The sequence below is a fragment of the Setaria viridis genome, chromosome 4, assembly GCF_005286985.2.
Source record: "Setaria viridis chromosome 4, Setaria_viridis_v4.0, whole genome shotgun sequence".
Classification (NCBI taxonomy): Eukaryota; Viridiplantae; Streptophyta; class Magnoliopsida; order Poales; family Poaceae; genus Setaria; species Setaria viridis.
Genome location: NC_048266.2, coordinates 5,466,586 through 5,479,254, shown reverse-complemented (window position 1 = coordinate 5,479,254; position 12,669 = coordinate 5,466,586). Strand labels below are relative to the sequence as shown.

Sequence of the window (12,669 nt, the reverse complement as noted above, 5' to 3'; positions counted from 1 at the left end):
TAGGCTTCTACGTTGCGATGTAGTTGTTTCTCAAAGCACATTTGGATTGCACGTTGATATGTTGCACCTATGTTCTTCAGCCCAAAGGACATTGTCTTGTAGCAGAATGCTCCGAAAGGGGTGATGAACGCGATCTTGGCTTGATCTTCTTCCTTGAGTGTTATCTGGTGATATCCTGAGTAACAATAAAGGAAGCAGAGTAGTGCGCACCCGGCTGTGGAGTCGACTACTTGGTCGATTCTGGGAAGCCCAAAGGGATCTTTGGGGCAATGTTTGGTGAGGTCTGTGTAGTCGATACACACCTCCACTCGTTGTTGTTCTTCTTTTGAAATAAAACTGGGTTGGCTAGCCAATCAGGGTGGAAAACTTCCTTTATAAACCCTACCGCAAGTAATTTGGCTAGTTCTTTCTTAATTCCGTCTCTTCTGTCTTCAGCGAATCTTCGTAGTTGCTATCTTTTTGGAGTAGCTTTAGAATCTACGTTGAGTGAATGCTCGATCAGTTCCTTGGGCACACATAGCATGTCGGCCGGTTTCCACGCGAAGATGTCTCGGTTTGCACGAGGAAAATCGACACGCGCGCTTTCCTATTTGGGATTGAGCCCTGTTCTGATCAGGGTTGTTTTGGATGAGTTGCCAGTTTCGAGGTCAATGGTTTTGAAATCCTTGTCGTTTGCTGGCTTGACTTTAGTAGCTTTCGACTTGTTTTCTGGAACTTCGAGTTCTGCCGGGGTAAGTTTCTTTGACGCGGTGAACACTTGTTGCATGGAGCTGGGACCTTGAGTAGTCGCGGCTATCTCAACAGCTTCCGTGTCGCATTCATATGATCATCACAGGTCTCCGCGATGGGATAGTTCTCCTTTCGGTCCAGGCATTTTCAGTAGCAAATATACGTAGTGTGGGATGGCCATGAACTTGGCCAGGGCTGGTCTTCCAAGGATGACATGGTAAGAAGTCTCGAAGTCAGCCACCTCGAACTTGATGTACTCTGTGCGGTAATGCTCTTTGGTACCGAAAGTAACAGGTAAGACAACTTGTCCTAGTGGGATACCTGCATTGCCTGGGACGATTCCATAAAAGGGAGAATCCGTTGGGGTGAGCATTTCAGTGATGTCGAGGCCCATCTTGCTCAAAGTTTTGGCAAAAATGATGTTGAGTCCACTGCCGAAGTCGATGAGTACTTTGGTAGTCTTGAGCTTGTGACAGCTGGATCTAGTACCAGAGGAAAATGCCCTGGTTCTGAGAAGTTGGTCCATTGATCCTTTCTGCTGAAAGTAATGTGTATCTCAGACCATTTGAGGGGTGTGGGGGTGGTTGGTTCGATAGCCTTGATTTCTCTGAGTAGATCGCTTCAAGGTAGTGCCTGGAATTCCACCGAAAATGACGTTGATAGTCTTAGACGCTGTTTGGAACTTGTCTTCACCATCTTCAGTTTCATCCATCTTGCCCTTGCCCTTATCCTTATTGTTGTTATTGTTATTGTTGTTGGCGGGAGGTTCTGGCAACTCCTGCACCTGACCCGGAAACACAGAAAACCTCAGCCAAGTCCGCCAGCGGAAGAACAAAACTCTGCGCGAGTACGTCAATCGCTTCTTTGACAACCGCAATAGGATGGTTGGCATTCAGGACCGCGACGTCATCTGGTACTTCCACACCGGCCTCAAGAACTGCACGATCTTCCGTACCATGTTCCAGGCTGCTCCCAAGACGGTCGAACACATGATGCAGATCATTAACCTTCATGCCAATACAGATGAGACCGAGAATGTCCAATTCCAAAATGGCAAGAGCCACCACAACAACGACTACGAGCCACTGACCCATTGAGACCACCAACACATGCCCTGGCTGGAGCCCTCCCAACCTTGGAAGAGAGCCTCTGAGGTCCTCGCCGCCGAAGCCGACCCTGCAAGGCAGACAACCTTCCTCCCATAGGAGTTCGACAATACGTTGAACACCCCGTGCCCCTTCCACAAGGACGCACACCACAATCTTTGGGACTGCACGGTCCTCAAGAAAGAGCTCGGCGCCCCAGTGGAATAAAAGCGGCCTCGTCGGAACGACTACCGCAAGGAAGATAACCGCCACGACAACCGTCACTGTGACAACCGTGGCGACCGCCAATGTGACGACCGCGACGACCAACGCAAAGAAGAGCATCGGGACCAGCGCAACGCGCACCAGGGTGTCGGCAATGACAACGGCGAGTTCCAGTGCACCGAGCGGGAGGTGAACATCATCATTGGAGACCCTAAAGCTTCCTGCAGCAACCGCATGCACAAGTTGCAAAGGTGGGAAGTACACTTCATCTCCGCCACACCAGTCCAGTATCTGCACTGGTCGGAGATGCCCATAACCTTCTCTAGGGAAGATCACTAGGTGCACCTCCCGGACCCCAGATCCTACCCACTGGTGGTGTACCCCACCATAGATAGAGTCCTCTCCAAGGTTCTGATCACTGGCGACAGCGGCGTCAACATCATCTTCATCGAGACCCTGAAGTGCATGGACTTCAACTTCGAGCGGCTCCATCCCTGCGAAGACCCGTTCTACGGCATAGTACCCAGCAAAGGATCCTATCCTATCGGGAGAGTCGTCCTGCCGGTCATGTTCGGCACCCCCGACAACTACTACACCGAGCACCTCACCTTCGAGGTTGCCAACTTCAGGACTTTCTACCATGCCATCTTTGGCAGGCCAATGCTGGCGAGGTTCATGGTGATTCCCAACCATACCTACCTCTTCCTCAAGATGCTGGCTCCAAACGGTGTCCTCTCCATTTACGGTGATGTTGAAACGTCCTACAAGTCCGACACGGAAGCAGTGCAGCTCGCCGAGACCCTGGAGTACTCGGCCAACGCCACCATGATGCTCACCGAGTCCAAGAAGGTAGACCAGAACTAGCTGGTGATCCCAAAGGCGGACCTGACGCCCATGACACTACAGCCCGACCCGCAAGTCAAGAAGATCAACCTCGGCCTGGAAGACCCCTCTAAGACGGCCCTCATTATGTCGGGGATAGATCCCTAGTACTCGCAAGGAAGGAAGAAGATGGACTTCTACTAGGATTCCTCTGTAATCCTACTATGACTCATACCATATAATCCTACTAGTACTCCTCCTTGTAACCGACTAGTAATCCTACCCCCTGAAGTATATAAAGGAGGGAAGGTGTACCTAGATCGGGAGCTCAGAACTATCATCAATAGCCAACAATCAGGCTACATAACACCCAAGCGTAGGGCGCAATATACAACACCCCAAATAGGACATAGGGTATTACGCTACTCTGGCGGCCCGAACCTGTATAAATCCGTGTCTTGTATCCTCGCTTTTACCTTCGAGTTTTAGGTCCGATGATCCCCCAACAACCAATCTACTACCTCGGGATACTCCCAATAGGTTGCGGGTATGAAACACCGACATCTAGCATGCCAGGTAGGGGTGATCATCAAGATCATCTGGCGAGCTTGAAGGACCTCATCTTCAAGATCAATGTACTCGGCAGCACGACGTGGTTGTTTTTAGGCGACGGCTAATCAACAACTCATCGTGTCTCTACGTCAAAATTCAAGATGAAATCAACTCTGTATTTTATTCCAACTAGCAAGTTGGTGTATATCCTCTATTCGGTGCAATACGCCGCGGATCACTACTCGTCGACATGCATCTCCTGCCGCGTCAAGCAAAAATCCAGCAGGAATCGATTTCGGTAACCGAGTCTGAAGCAGAAGCAAGGCACCTGGGCTTGCACTATTGCCAAGTCTAAAGTAAAGTTAGCTTACTGCATCCTACAAACCGATCAGTAGATTGCCGTACTATTGCCATGCGTATTTCTATTCCCAAGGCACAAAGAAGATCGCAATCCCTCAAACAAAGCTACGGCCGTGCACCAGATCAAGTATGAGAGAGAAAGTAGGCTAGCATCTCAAGAAAAGATGCCTTTGTCTCTTTGTGGCTTAAAGGAAATTCACCTTAGCTTACGCTACAAGGACACAGAAACCAACTTGAGGAAATTAGCTACGTGCATCCAAAAATCATAGGAAGTTCTAAGCTCCACACTACGACTTCATCGTGCATCGCTTTGCCGACAACACGACTACCTCAACTACTTATCTCGACTAGAAACTAATCAAGGGCGGCTTTCATACAATCAATAACTAGTCGAAATCGACTCTAACTAGTTGGCTTATCAACAATCGATACGGCTTCGTCAACAATCATCCACGAATCAAGCTAAGTCACTTTTCTAATTGGCTTGTTTTCCGCATGCAGGGCAACACACCGACTACTTATTTATGTATGCCTCTCAACGGGAATTACCCTCCAAAGCTACACTTTTGCCAATTATTCCTAGGGCATGTTGACCGACAGCCACGAGCTTGGTACACCGAATTATGGAGGCTACGGCCACAGGTTTGGTGCACTGAGTTTTGGAGGCTCCGCTATGGGTTTGGTACATTGAATTATGGAGGCAATAGTCACAGATTTGATGCACTGAATACTGGAGGCTCACCACGGCTACACCCTAAGGAGGCACAAATCCTATGCGCACGACACACGCTCTACTCGCCGGAGAGCAAGAAACTCTTATACGCAATCGCGCAGTCTTTTTGTCGCAATGTCGACTACTTATTTTTGTTGTCTTCTCTTAGCAGTTGTTAATCTACTCGAGCAAAACACGCCTCAATTCGTGAAAGCCTCGAATTTTCTGTCATGCATAAATGCTAGGACGCAAGACAAAGATCTCCGTAGCAGCAGTGCCAGTACGCGTATACGAGATAAAGATCTCACACGTAGTGGCAACGGCTAAACAGGGATTGGGAGCCTAAATGTAATAGGCTAACTACTCAGGAGAAATATGGTCGAAACAAGAGCATAACACACAATATTTACATTACATTCATCACTGAATAACTTTCAGTAGTTTGAATATTTTACAAATATGCTACATAATGTATGCATCTCTTTTTGCAGGTCAAGCATCGGCGACGACTCTCCAGGACGCTCAGCGTACCTATAATGGCTCCGCTAGCTCCCAGGCTCGGGGCTAAGTGCCAATTACTACTCGGAATATCTCCAATGGCTTAGCTAGCTTCCAAGCTCGGGGGCTAAATGCCAATAACTACTCGATGTGGCTCCTACGGCTCACCTAGCGCATAAGCTCGGGGGCTGGACGCTGCAAAACTACTCGGGTGATGACTTGTGACCCTCAGATTGATTAATTATTCATTCCAAGGCTCGAGGGCTGATAAGCTACACCCAACAGTTGATTTTTTCAAGATGAAAGAAAAAAGATTCAAGATTTTATTGACCCTCAGCCTGATTCTTCGATTCAATCTAAGGCTCGAGGGCTACTCCTTATGGAGTACGACTTCTGCCACCCTCCATATCACATTCCAAAGATGAAGATTACAAAATCAAGACTATCAAGGCTTGAGCACACCATAGCCTCATGGCAACTTTGAGGAACTTTGAAGATTCAGCCAGATAAAGTACATGAAGAGCACCAAAACTACTCGACGAGAATCTGAAAAGTACTCAAGGCTACTGCATTCGACTATGAAGTGCTCGAGGGCTTATCGGGGATAGATCCCCAGTACCCGCAAGGAAGGAAGAAGACGGACTTCTACTAGGATTTCTCGGTAATCCTACTAGGACTCATACCATGTAATCCTACTAGGACTCCTCCTTGTAAACGACTAGTAATCCTGCCCCCTGGAGTAAAGGGGTACCTAGATCGGGAGCTCAGAACCATCATCAATAGCCAACAATCAAGCTACACAACACCCAAGTGCAGGGTGCAATATACAACACCCCAAACAAGATGTAGGGTATTACGCTACTCTGACGGCCCGAACCTGTATAAATCTGTGTCTTGTGTCCTCACTTTTACCTTTGAGTTCCAGGTCCAACGATTCCCCACCAACCAATCTAGTACCTCGGGATACCCCTCGGTAGGTTGCCGAGTATAAAACATCGACACATCGGGGCTGGCCTCACCCCCAAATTGGAAGACGTGCTCATCAGCTTCCTTTGGGACAACTCGGACATATTCACGTGGAAACCATCCGATATGCCCGGTGATCCGCGGGAGCTGGCTGAGCACTCCTTGGAGCTGAGCAAGACAGCAAAGCCGGTCAAGTAGAAGCTTCGTCATTTCACTCAAGATCGCAAGGATTCCATTAGGGTAGAACTAAATAAGCTCTTAGCTGCCGAATTCATCCGTGAATGTAAGCACCCCGACTGGTTAGCAAATCCATTTCTTGTAAAAACGAAAACCGATGAATGGAGAATGTGTATCGACTACACCGATCTCAACAGACACTACCCTAAAGACCCCTTCCCCTTTCCTCGCATCGACCAAGTCGTGGACTCCATGGCCGGTTGCACCCTGTTGTGTTTCCTCGATTGCTACTCGAGCTATCACCAAATCGCCCTCAACCCCGCTGACCAAGATAGGAACACATTCCTAATACCCTATGGCATCTACTGCTACAACACCATGACCTTTGGGTTAAAAAAACACCGGCGCCACCTACCAGAAGGCAATCCAGGGTTGCCTCGTGAAACAACTCGGCAAAAACGTAGAGGCCTACGTCGATGACGTAGTAGTCAAGACCAAAGATAAAGAAAACTTCATCATCGACCTTGCCCAAACCTTCGACAACCTCCGAGCCTATAGATGGAAACTCAACCCAGGCAAATGCGTCTTCGGTGTCCCGTCCGAAAAGCTCCTAGGCTTCATGGTTAGCCAACGTGGCATCGAAGCCAACCCTGTCAAAGTTGAAACCATCAGGAACATGGCATAGCCGGCTGGTAAAAAGGACGTCATGAAGCTTACAGGCATGATGGCGGCCCTTAGCTGTTTCATCAACAAGCTCGGTGAAAAGGGACTTCCCTTCTTCAAGTGCTCAAGAAGGCAAACAAGTTCCAGTGGGATGACAAGGCCCGCAAGGCCCTTGAGGAATTCAAAACATCCCTATCCACCCCTCCCTAACTAATGGCCCCAGCCGACCAAGAAACGCTGCAGTTATACATCTCCGCGACAACGCACGTTGTGAGCATGGTGCTAGTTGTAGAACGCAAAGAACCCAGCCACGCCCACATGGTGCAAAGGCCGGTGTATTATGTCAGCGAGGTCCTGAGCGACTCCAAGGTCCACTATGTGCAGGTCCAAAAATTGCTCTACGCAATCCTGATCACCTCCCATAAGCCGTGTCATTACTTCCAAGCGCACAAGATCCGAGTGGTCTCCTCCTACCCAATTGGTGAAATCCTGCACAACAGGGATGTCCGCGGCCGAGTCGTCAAATGATTCGTGGAACTCGGCAAATTCAACATTGATTTTTGCCCACATCATGCGACCATGCCGTGCGGGCCAAGGCATGAAAATGCATGAAGCACAAGCCAGGAGGTCGGGTGAACGAATTCTGCCTGGATACCACGGGATACTTATTTTAAACCGATTTAGATTGCTTTTCATGTAACAACCGACTAGGATTAGATCCTATCCGATTGTAACCCTAGGCGTCAGCCTATATAAGGCGGCCAGGGACGCCTCCCAAGGGCATCTCAACTCTTCGCATCCCATACTAGCAATACAATCCACCAAAACACAGGACATAGGGTATTACTCTCCGGAGGCCCGAACCTGTCTAAACCTTGCATCTCTGTGTTACCATTCGAGTTCTTGATCTTACGATCTCCCTCGCCTACAAATCTACCACTTGGGTAACCCCCTGGTGGACTGCCGGTCCCTAAATCCGACAAGTATTGTCATCTGGTCATTACGACCTCTATCAATAGAACTTTCTAAGTTAAGTCTTATATTCTTGTATTGTTGTGTAACTAGTTATTGAGTTATCTTAGATTGCAAGTAGAACTTTCTAGACTTTGTCCAATATTCTGCTTGTCTTCGACGTTGCTCACAGTTATCGAGTTTGCTTAGATCTATCTAGGTTATCTTTATCAGCTCCTTGGTTGTTCCTAAGCGCTCACAATTATCGAACGGCTTAGATATAGCTAGGTTGTCTTTATCGGCTCCTTTGCCCTGTGTAAATGTTTACAGTTATCAAATCGTATCGGCTGGTAGACTCTGCATGCTTTTATTGCTTTATATATGCTAGGTCCGATAGACCTTTAACCCTGCCCCTCGTATTGCTAACCGTAAGCCTCTGATGTCAGCACGCTATTGTTGAGAGCCGATGCTTCGGTCAGGTTTTATCCGTATCTCACGGAAGCATGATGACATCATTGAGCCGATAGAGGCGCGTACGAGGCCTTGCTGCTACGAACTTGTCTAGTTGAGTTAATGAGCCGAAGTTAATGCCCTCTCACTGTGTTACGTTGTCTAAGTTCAATTACACGATCATGACGTTGATTAGGTTTCGTTAGCTTAATGAGCTTGTAAGCAGTAGGCAAGAGGTCCTTGTTTGCTGTGTTCTAATCTTTTTAGATTAATAGATTGATGTCAATGCCCTCTCATTTGTGTTACCTTGTCTAAGTTCAATTACACTTATCAAGACGTTGACTAGATCTATTAACCTATCTGATGTGTGCATGGTTAATAAGGACTCCCTTCATGGCTGTTGTGTTACGATACTTTATCTTAGCCCATCGACTGACATAACTGATGGCACAAGCCATTAATGTTTTATTTATTTACACCGCATGCTTACATTAAATACCTGTCTGTCGTGGTGTTTATTCCAAGAACGTCTACCCATGAGTTCGAAAGGATTCACCGCCGATCGGCTCAGGAATTTAATGTTTACCTTGTCAATTTTCAGATCAAATTGACTGGCACACCTTGCACCACTCGCGAGCCGATTTGGAGCCTGCACTGGAGTTAAGCAGATCTCTCAAGGTCCTCCGTGTTGTTCAACGCAGAAGCCTGAGGTTTGGATTTTGCGTCAACATCATGTTTAAGCTTATATATGATTTATATGTTTCAAAAAATATTATATGAGTGTATGATTAGTACTGCTCAATGTACATGCATATCTGCAAATGTAATGTTGTGAACTGCCTTTTGGACCACCTCATTTTTCTTGTAGTCAAATGATCTAAATTGCCATATCAGTTGTCAGCACAGAGATGGTACTTCTTCAGTACAGAATGTGTGCTTTGAGCGGTCAACACCTACTGAATCAAATGACCTTGTGCACTCATACGTAGATTTTGGGATGTCTATTTAATTACATTATAAAAGAACTAATTCAGCCAAATCTGTTTATTTGAACTGATAATGTCGGTATAGCATCATTAGATTTGTCATAAATCTACATTATCAAAAAAAATAGATCAACAAGATATACCATCGCGTATATTGACTAACGTGTTACTAGTATGGAACTAGCGATCAAAGTTGAAAAGCTCAACCAGCTGTCAAGAAATGTCCTAAGCGGCTAGCTCTGATGGTTAACTGATGATGGTGTCATGGTGACATGGCGCACTAGTTGTAAGGCAGGATGATGACTCATGTCCAACGAGTTGGTGTGTCCAAGAGGTAACATGGTGTTGGTAGAAGACAGAGAAGACATACCTGGCAATTTGGCAATTGGCACGCCATGGCAAACGACCCAGCAAACCATCCTATGTTCCGTGCCGTCAAATTGAAATTAGTGAACAATGTGCTTTATAGAAAATTTTGATTACAAAAATGATGCATCCATGCGACGTAGCAGTAAGTTTTATTTAGGAACGTATAACAGTAATAACAAAAAAAAATACTCGTGTAGAGGCGAGGAAAACCCTAACCAGACTAAGATCATTTTTTTAGGATTTTCCCGTGCCTGCAAAAACTCAGACCCTGCTAATTCAGTTTTTTTTAAACACCGGCTTAATAGGCCATCCCTTCGGCCTGAGGAAAAAGAAAGTTGTGGCCACTAGCCAGGTAATGATGGGCCATCCTCGGCAAAAGAGGATTGGGTGGAGTTTGAAGCCCAATCCAGCGGTCCAGTTAGGCGTCACCAGCCCATACGGCAAGGCAACAAGTGCTACGCGTTAGCTAGATGGGTGGCCCAATTAGGCAAGCCTAACTCAGATTTTCCATGCGTCTCCATGCACATAAAAATTATGTGTTTGGTTTGACTTTCCGATTAAGGGCTTGGGTGTCCGTATATATGACCCCTTGATTTTTCTCTCTAACTTTAACCAGCAATTATCTAATGAATTAGTTAAATAAAGTAAAATGAGTATCCCTAGTAACTCGTAAGCACAAACGTTTTGCGTATATACTATTTTTTTAAAAAAAAAACTCCAAGCTACTTTCTTTCGCCAAGCTTTTGCTCTTTTCACTCCTTTTTGTCATGCCAAAGTTTCAGAGAGACTAATCTGGGACATGAACTTACTATGTAACATGTTGGCAGCTTTGCTAGAATGCTAGCATAACAGTCTCATCTCCTACCCTTCAACGGCTACTATCTGAAGGCTGAAGCCGCTCTCTCATCATCCAAACTTATAGACCGCGTCCACAAATCACAGCACGTGCACCACAAATGAGACATTACCTGATACATCATACCTGTGCAACATCCACGACGCATTCCCATACACCGCGTCCACGCGAGGCTCCCGTCTCCTCCTCCGCCCCTCCGCTCCCTCCCGCCACGAGCCCCTTATCCTCCGACGGCCAACGATCACCCGGAACCAGGCCCCGAAGTGCCCGCACCCCCTGCGTTCACCCCATGTCCCGATGTCCGCCGCGGCCGACGACCTCGTGCGCCGCGTCGCCGCATTCCTCCCCGTCCCCCCGCTCCCGCCGCCGCCGCAGAAGCCGCAGCAGCTCTCCGGCGTCGCCGCCGCCGTGCTCGACGCCGGGGGCCGCCTTGGCCGCGCCGTGGGCGACGTCTTCCGCCGCCTCCGCATCGACGACACCTTCTACTCCGGCGCGCCGGAGCAGCGCTGGGGCAACGCCGGGAAGAATGGCCGGAGACCGGCGGCTGGGGCGCCGTTGGCCGGCAAGGAGGGGACCACCAGCGGCGGCGCCCCCCTCGGCGCCTCCGGAAGGTTCGCGCGGTCGCAGGGGAGCATGAACCTGTCGGCGACGTACGACAGCAGGACGAACGACGTGGAGAGCTCGGTGGTGGCCAGAGGCGACCTGTGGCGCGCGGAGGCGTCGCACAGCAGCGGCGCCGGCGCAAGCGCCTCTGTTCCGAGAGGCGCCGGCGACGGGACCAACCTGTTCTTGGTACAGCTGGGCCCAGTCCTCTTCGTCCGCGACACGACGCTGCTGTTCCCGGTGCACCTGTCCAAGCGGCACCTCATCTGGTACGGATTCGAGAGAAAGGTGCGTTGATCTCGCGCAAAAAATTCAGCATTGCTTCATCTAACCAAGAATGCCTTGAATTGAGAGCACAAGAGCTTTGTTCTTGCAGAATGGAGTGCATTCGGTTTGCCCGGCTTATTGGTCGGCTCACAAGAGATGGTTCTTCATGTCCATGTTATGCCTGAACCCGTTTGCTTGCGTAAGTCATCTTTGATCTTCTGCCTCTGTTTCTTTCTACTACATGTCATTACAATTTTTTCACGTCCATCTCTAACTGAGCATTTGTTCAGTCATTCATGGACATGCAATTCCCAAATGGGCAACTAAGGTATGTGGCTGGCGATGGCTTCACGACGCGCGCTTTCCTCCCTGTCGGCGGTGGAGTCCTGCAAGCCCATGGAAAGTTCCCGGGGGAGAAGAGGATCAGCTTCTCTTTCAAGGTCAGCCTACGGTTGAAATGCTTTAATCGATGAGAAATAGAAGCTGCATTGCTGTACTTACAATACGGTATCAGTTACTTGCAGAACAGGAGTGGGAGCAGCGTCGTCCCAATGGTTCAGTGGCCGGATAAATCTCTATCATTGGGGTTTGTCCAGCCATTGTCTTGGAGGAGATCTGGCCTGATGCTGCAACCAGCAACACAGATCAGGTAAATTGCTTGAACCCCAACTGCCTGTGCCATTCACAGTTTGATCCATATTGTTGCTTGTTTCTTGCTGTTTATCAGTGTACTGAAATCTGCTTCACTGGATCATGACCAAAATCTTGCTGAAATAGGTGTCTAGACTGACTGTTGTTCCATCCTGAATTTCTGATGTACAGCATATGCCCTACGATCGGTGGACGCCATCCTGGAGTGTGCACCGAGCTGATCCATTCGGTGAACGAGAACGTCGGCGTCATCTATGGCTATTCCCACACTGCTTCGCCTTCTGCACATGCCTCCCTATCGGTCTGTCCAGTTGTACCATTACATCTGAATAAAATTTCACCTCTAGAGATTCTCTGATAATCTTGTTTGGACATCAACACAGATCGGAAGATCGAAGCTGAACGGCGGCGTGGCAAGGTCAGGGATAGTGTTTAGAGTAGACGCTCCGCTCCATGGCTTCGGCCGGCCATGGTTCTCGGTTCAGGTGAGCAGCGGGATCGAGTTCTGATTCCCCATTGTTCTGACTGCACATACAGAGTTATCACACCATTGAAAAACAAACACACAGGGTTACAGATCGTACACACGTACTATACTACATTGAAATGTACAGTCGATGTTGTGTATATGGCTTGGCAAGGACTCGTTCTATAGATGATCTGAGAATGGCAATTGAGAAAAAATAATTGCAGCAAGCATTTTTATGCTGGTAATACAAAAGGTAACATTGAAGGACTTAGGCTCTA

At 48.1% G+C, this 12,669-nt stretch overlaps 1 protein-coding gene across 1 annotated transcript; it reads left to right on the top strand.

Moving 5' to 3' along the window:
- Positions 1 to 10,672: 10,672 nt before the first annotated feature.
- Positions 10,673 to 12,669, top strand: LOC117854175 (uncharacterized). Its single transcript, XM_034736476.2, has 6 exons — positions 10,673 to 11,292; positions 11,381 to 11,470; positions 11,562 to 11,711; positions 11,796 to 11,920; positions 12,094 to 12,223; positions 12,306 to 12,669. Exons 1-6 carry the CDS (start codon positions 10,699 to 10,701, stop codon positions 12,429 to 12,431), a joined length of 1,215 nt encoding a protein of 404 aa, XP_034592367.1. The 5' UTR covers positions 10,673 to 10,698; the 3' UTR covers positions 12,432 to 12,669.

Excerpts from the sequence above, each read along its gene's own strand:
- LOC117854175 (XM_034736476.2), top strand. The coding sequence starts at position 10,699 with ATGTCCGCCGCGGCCGACGACCTCGTGCGCCGCGTCGCCGCATTCCTC. Across the intron at positions 11,471-11,561 it reads GCCTGAACCCGTTTGCTTGC|TCATTCATGGACATGCAATT; the intron begins GTAAGTCATCTT and ends GCATTTGTTCAG. Across the intron at positions 12,224-12,305 it reads CTGCACATGCCTCCCTATCG|ATCGGAAGATCGAAGCTGAA; the intron begins GTCTGTCCAGTT and ends ACATCAACACAG.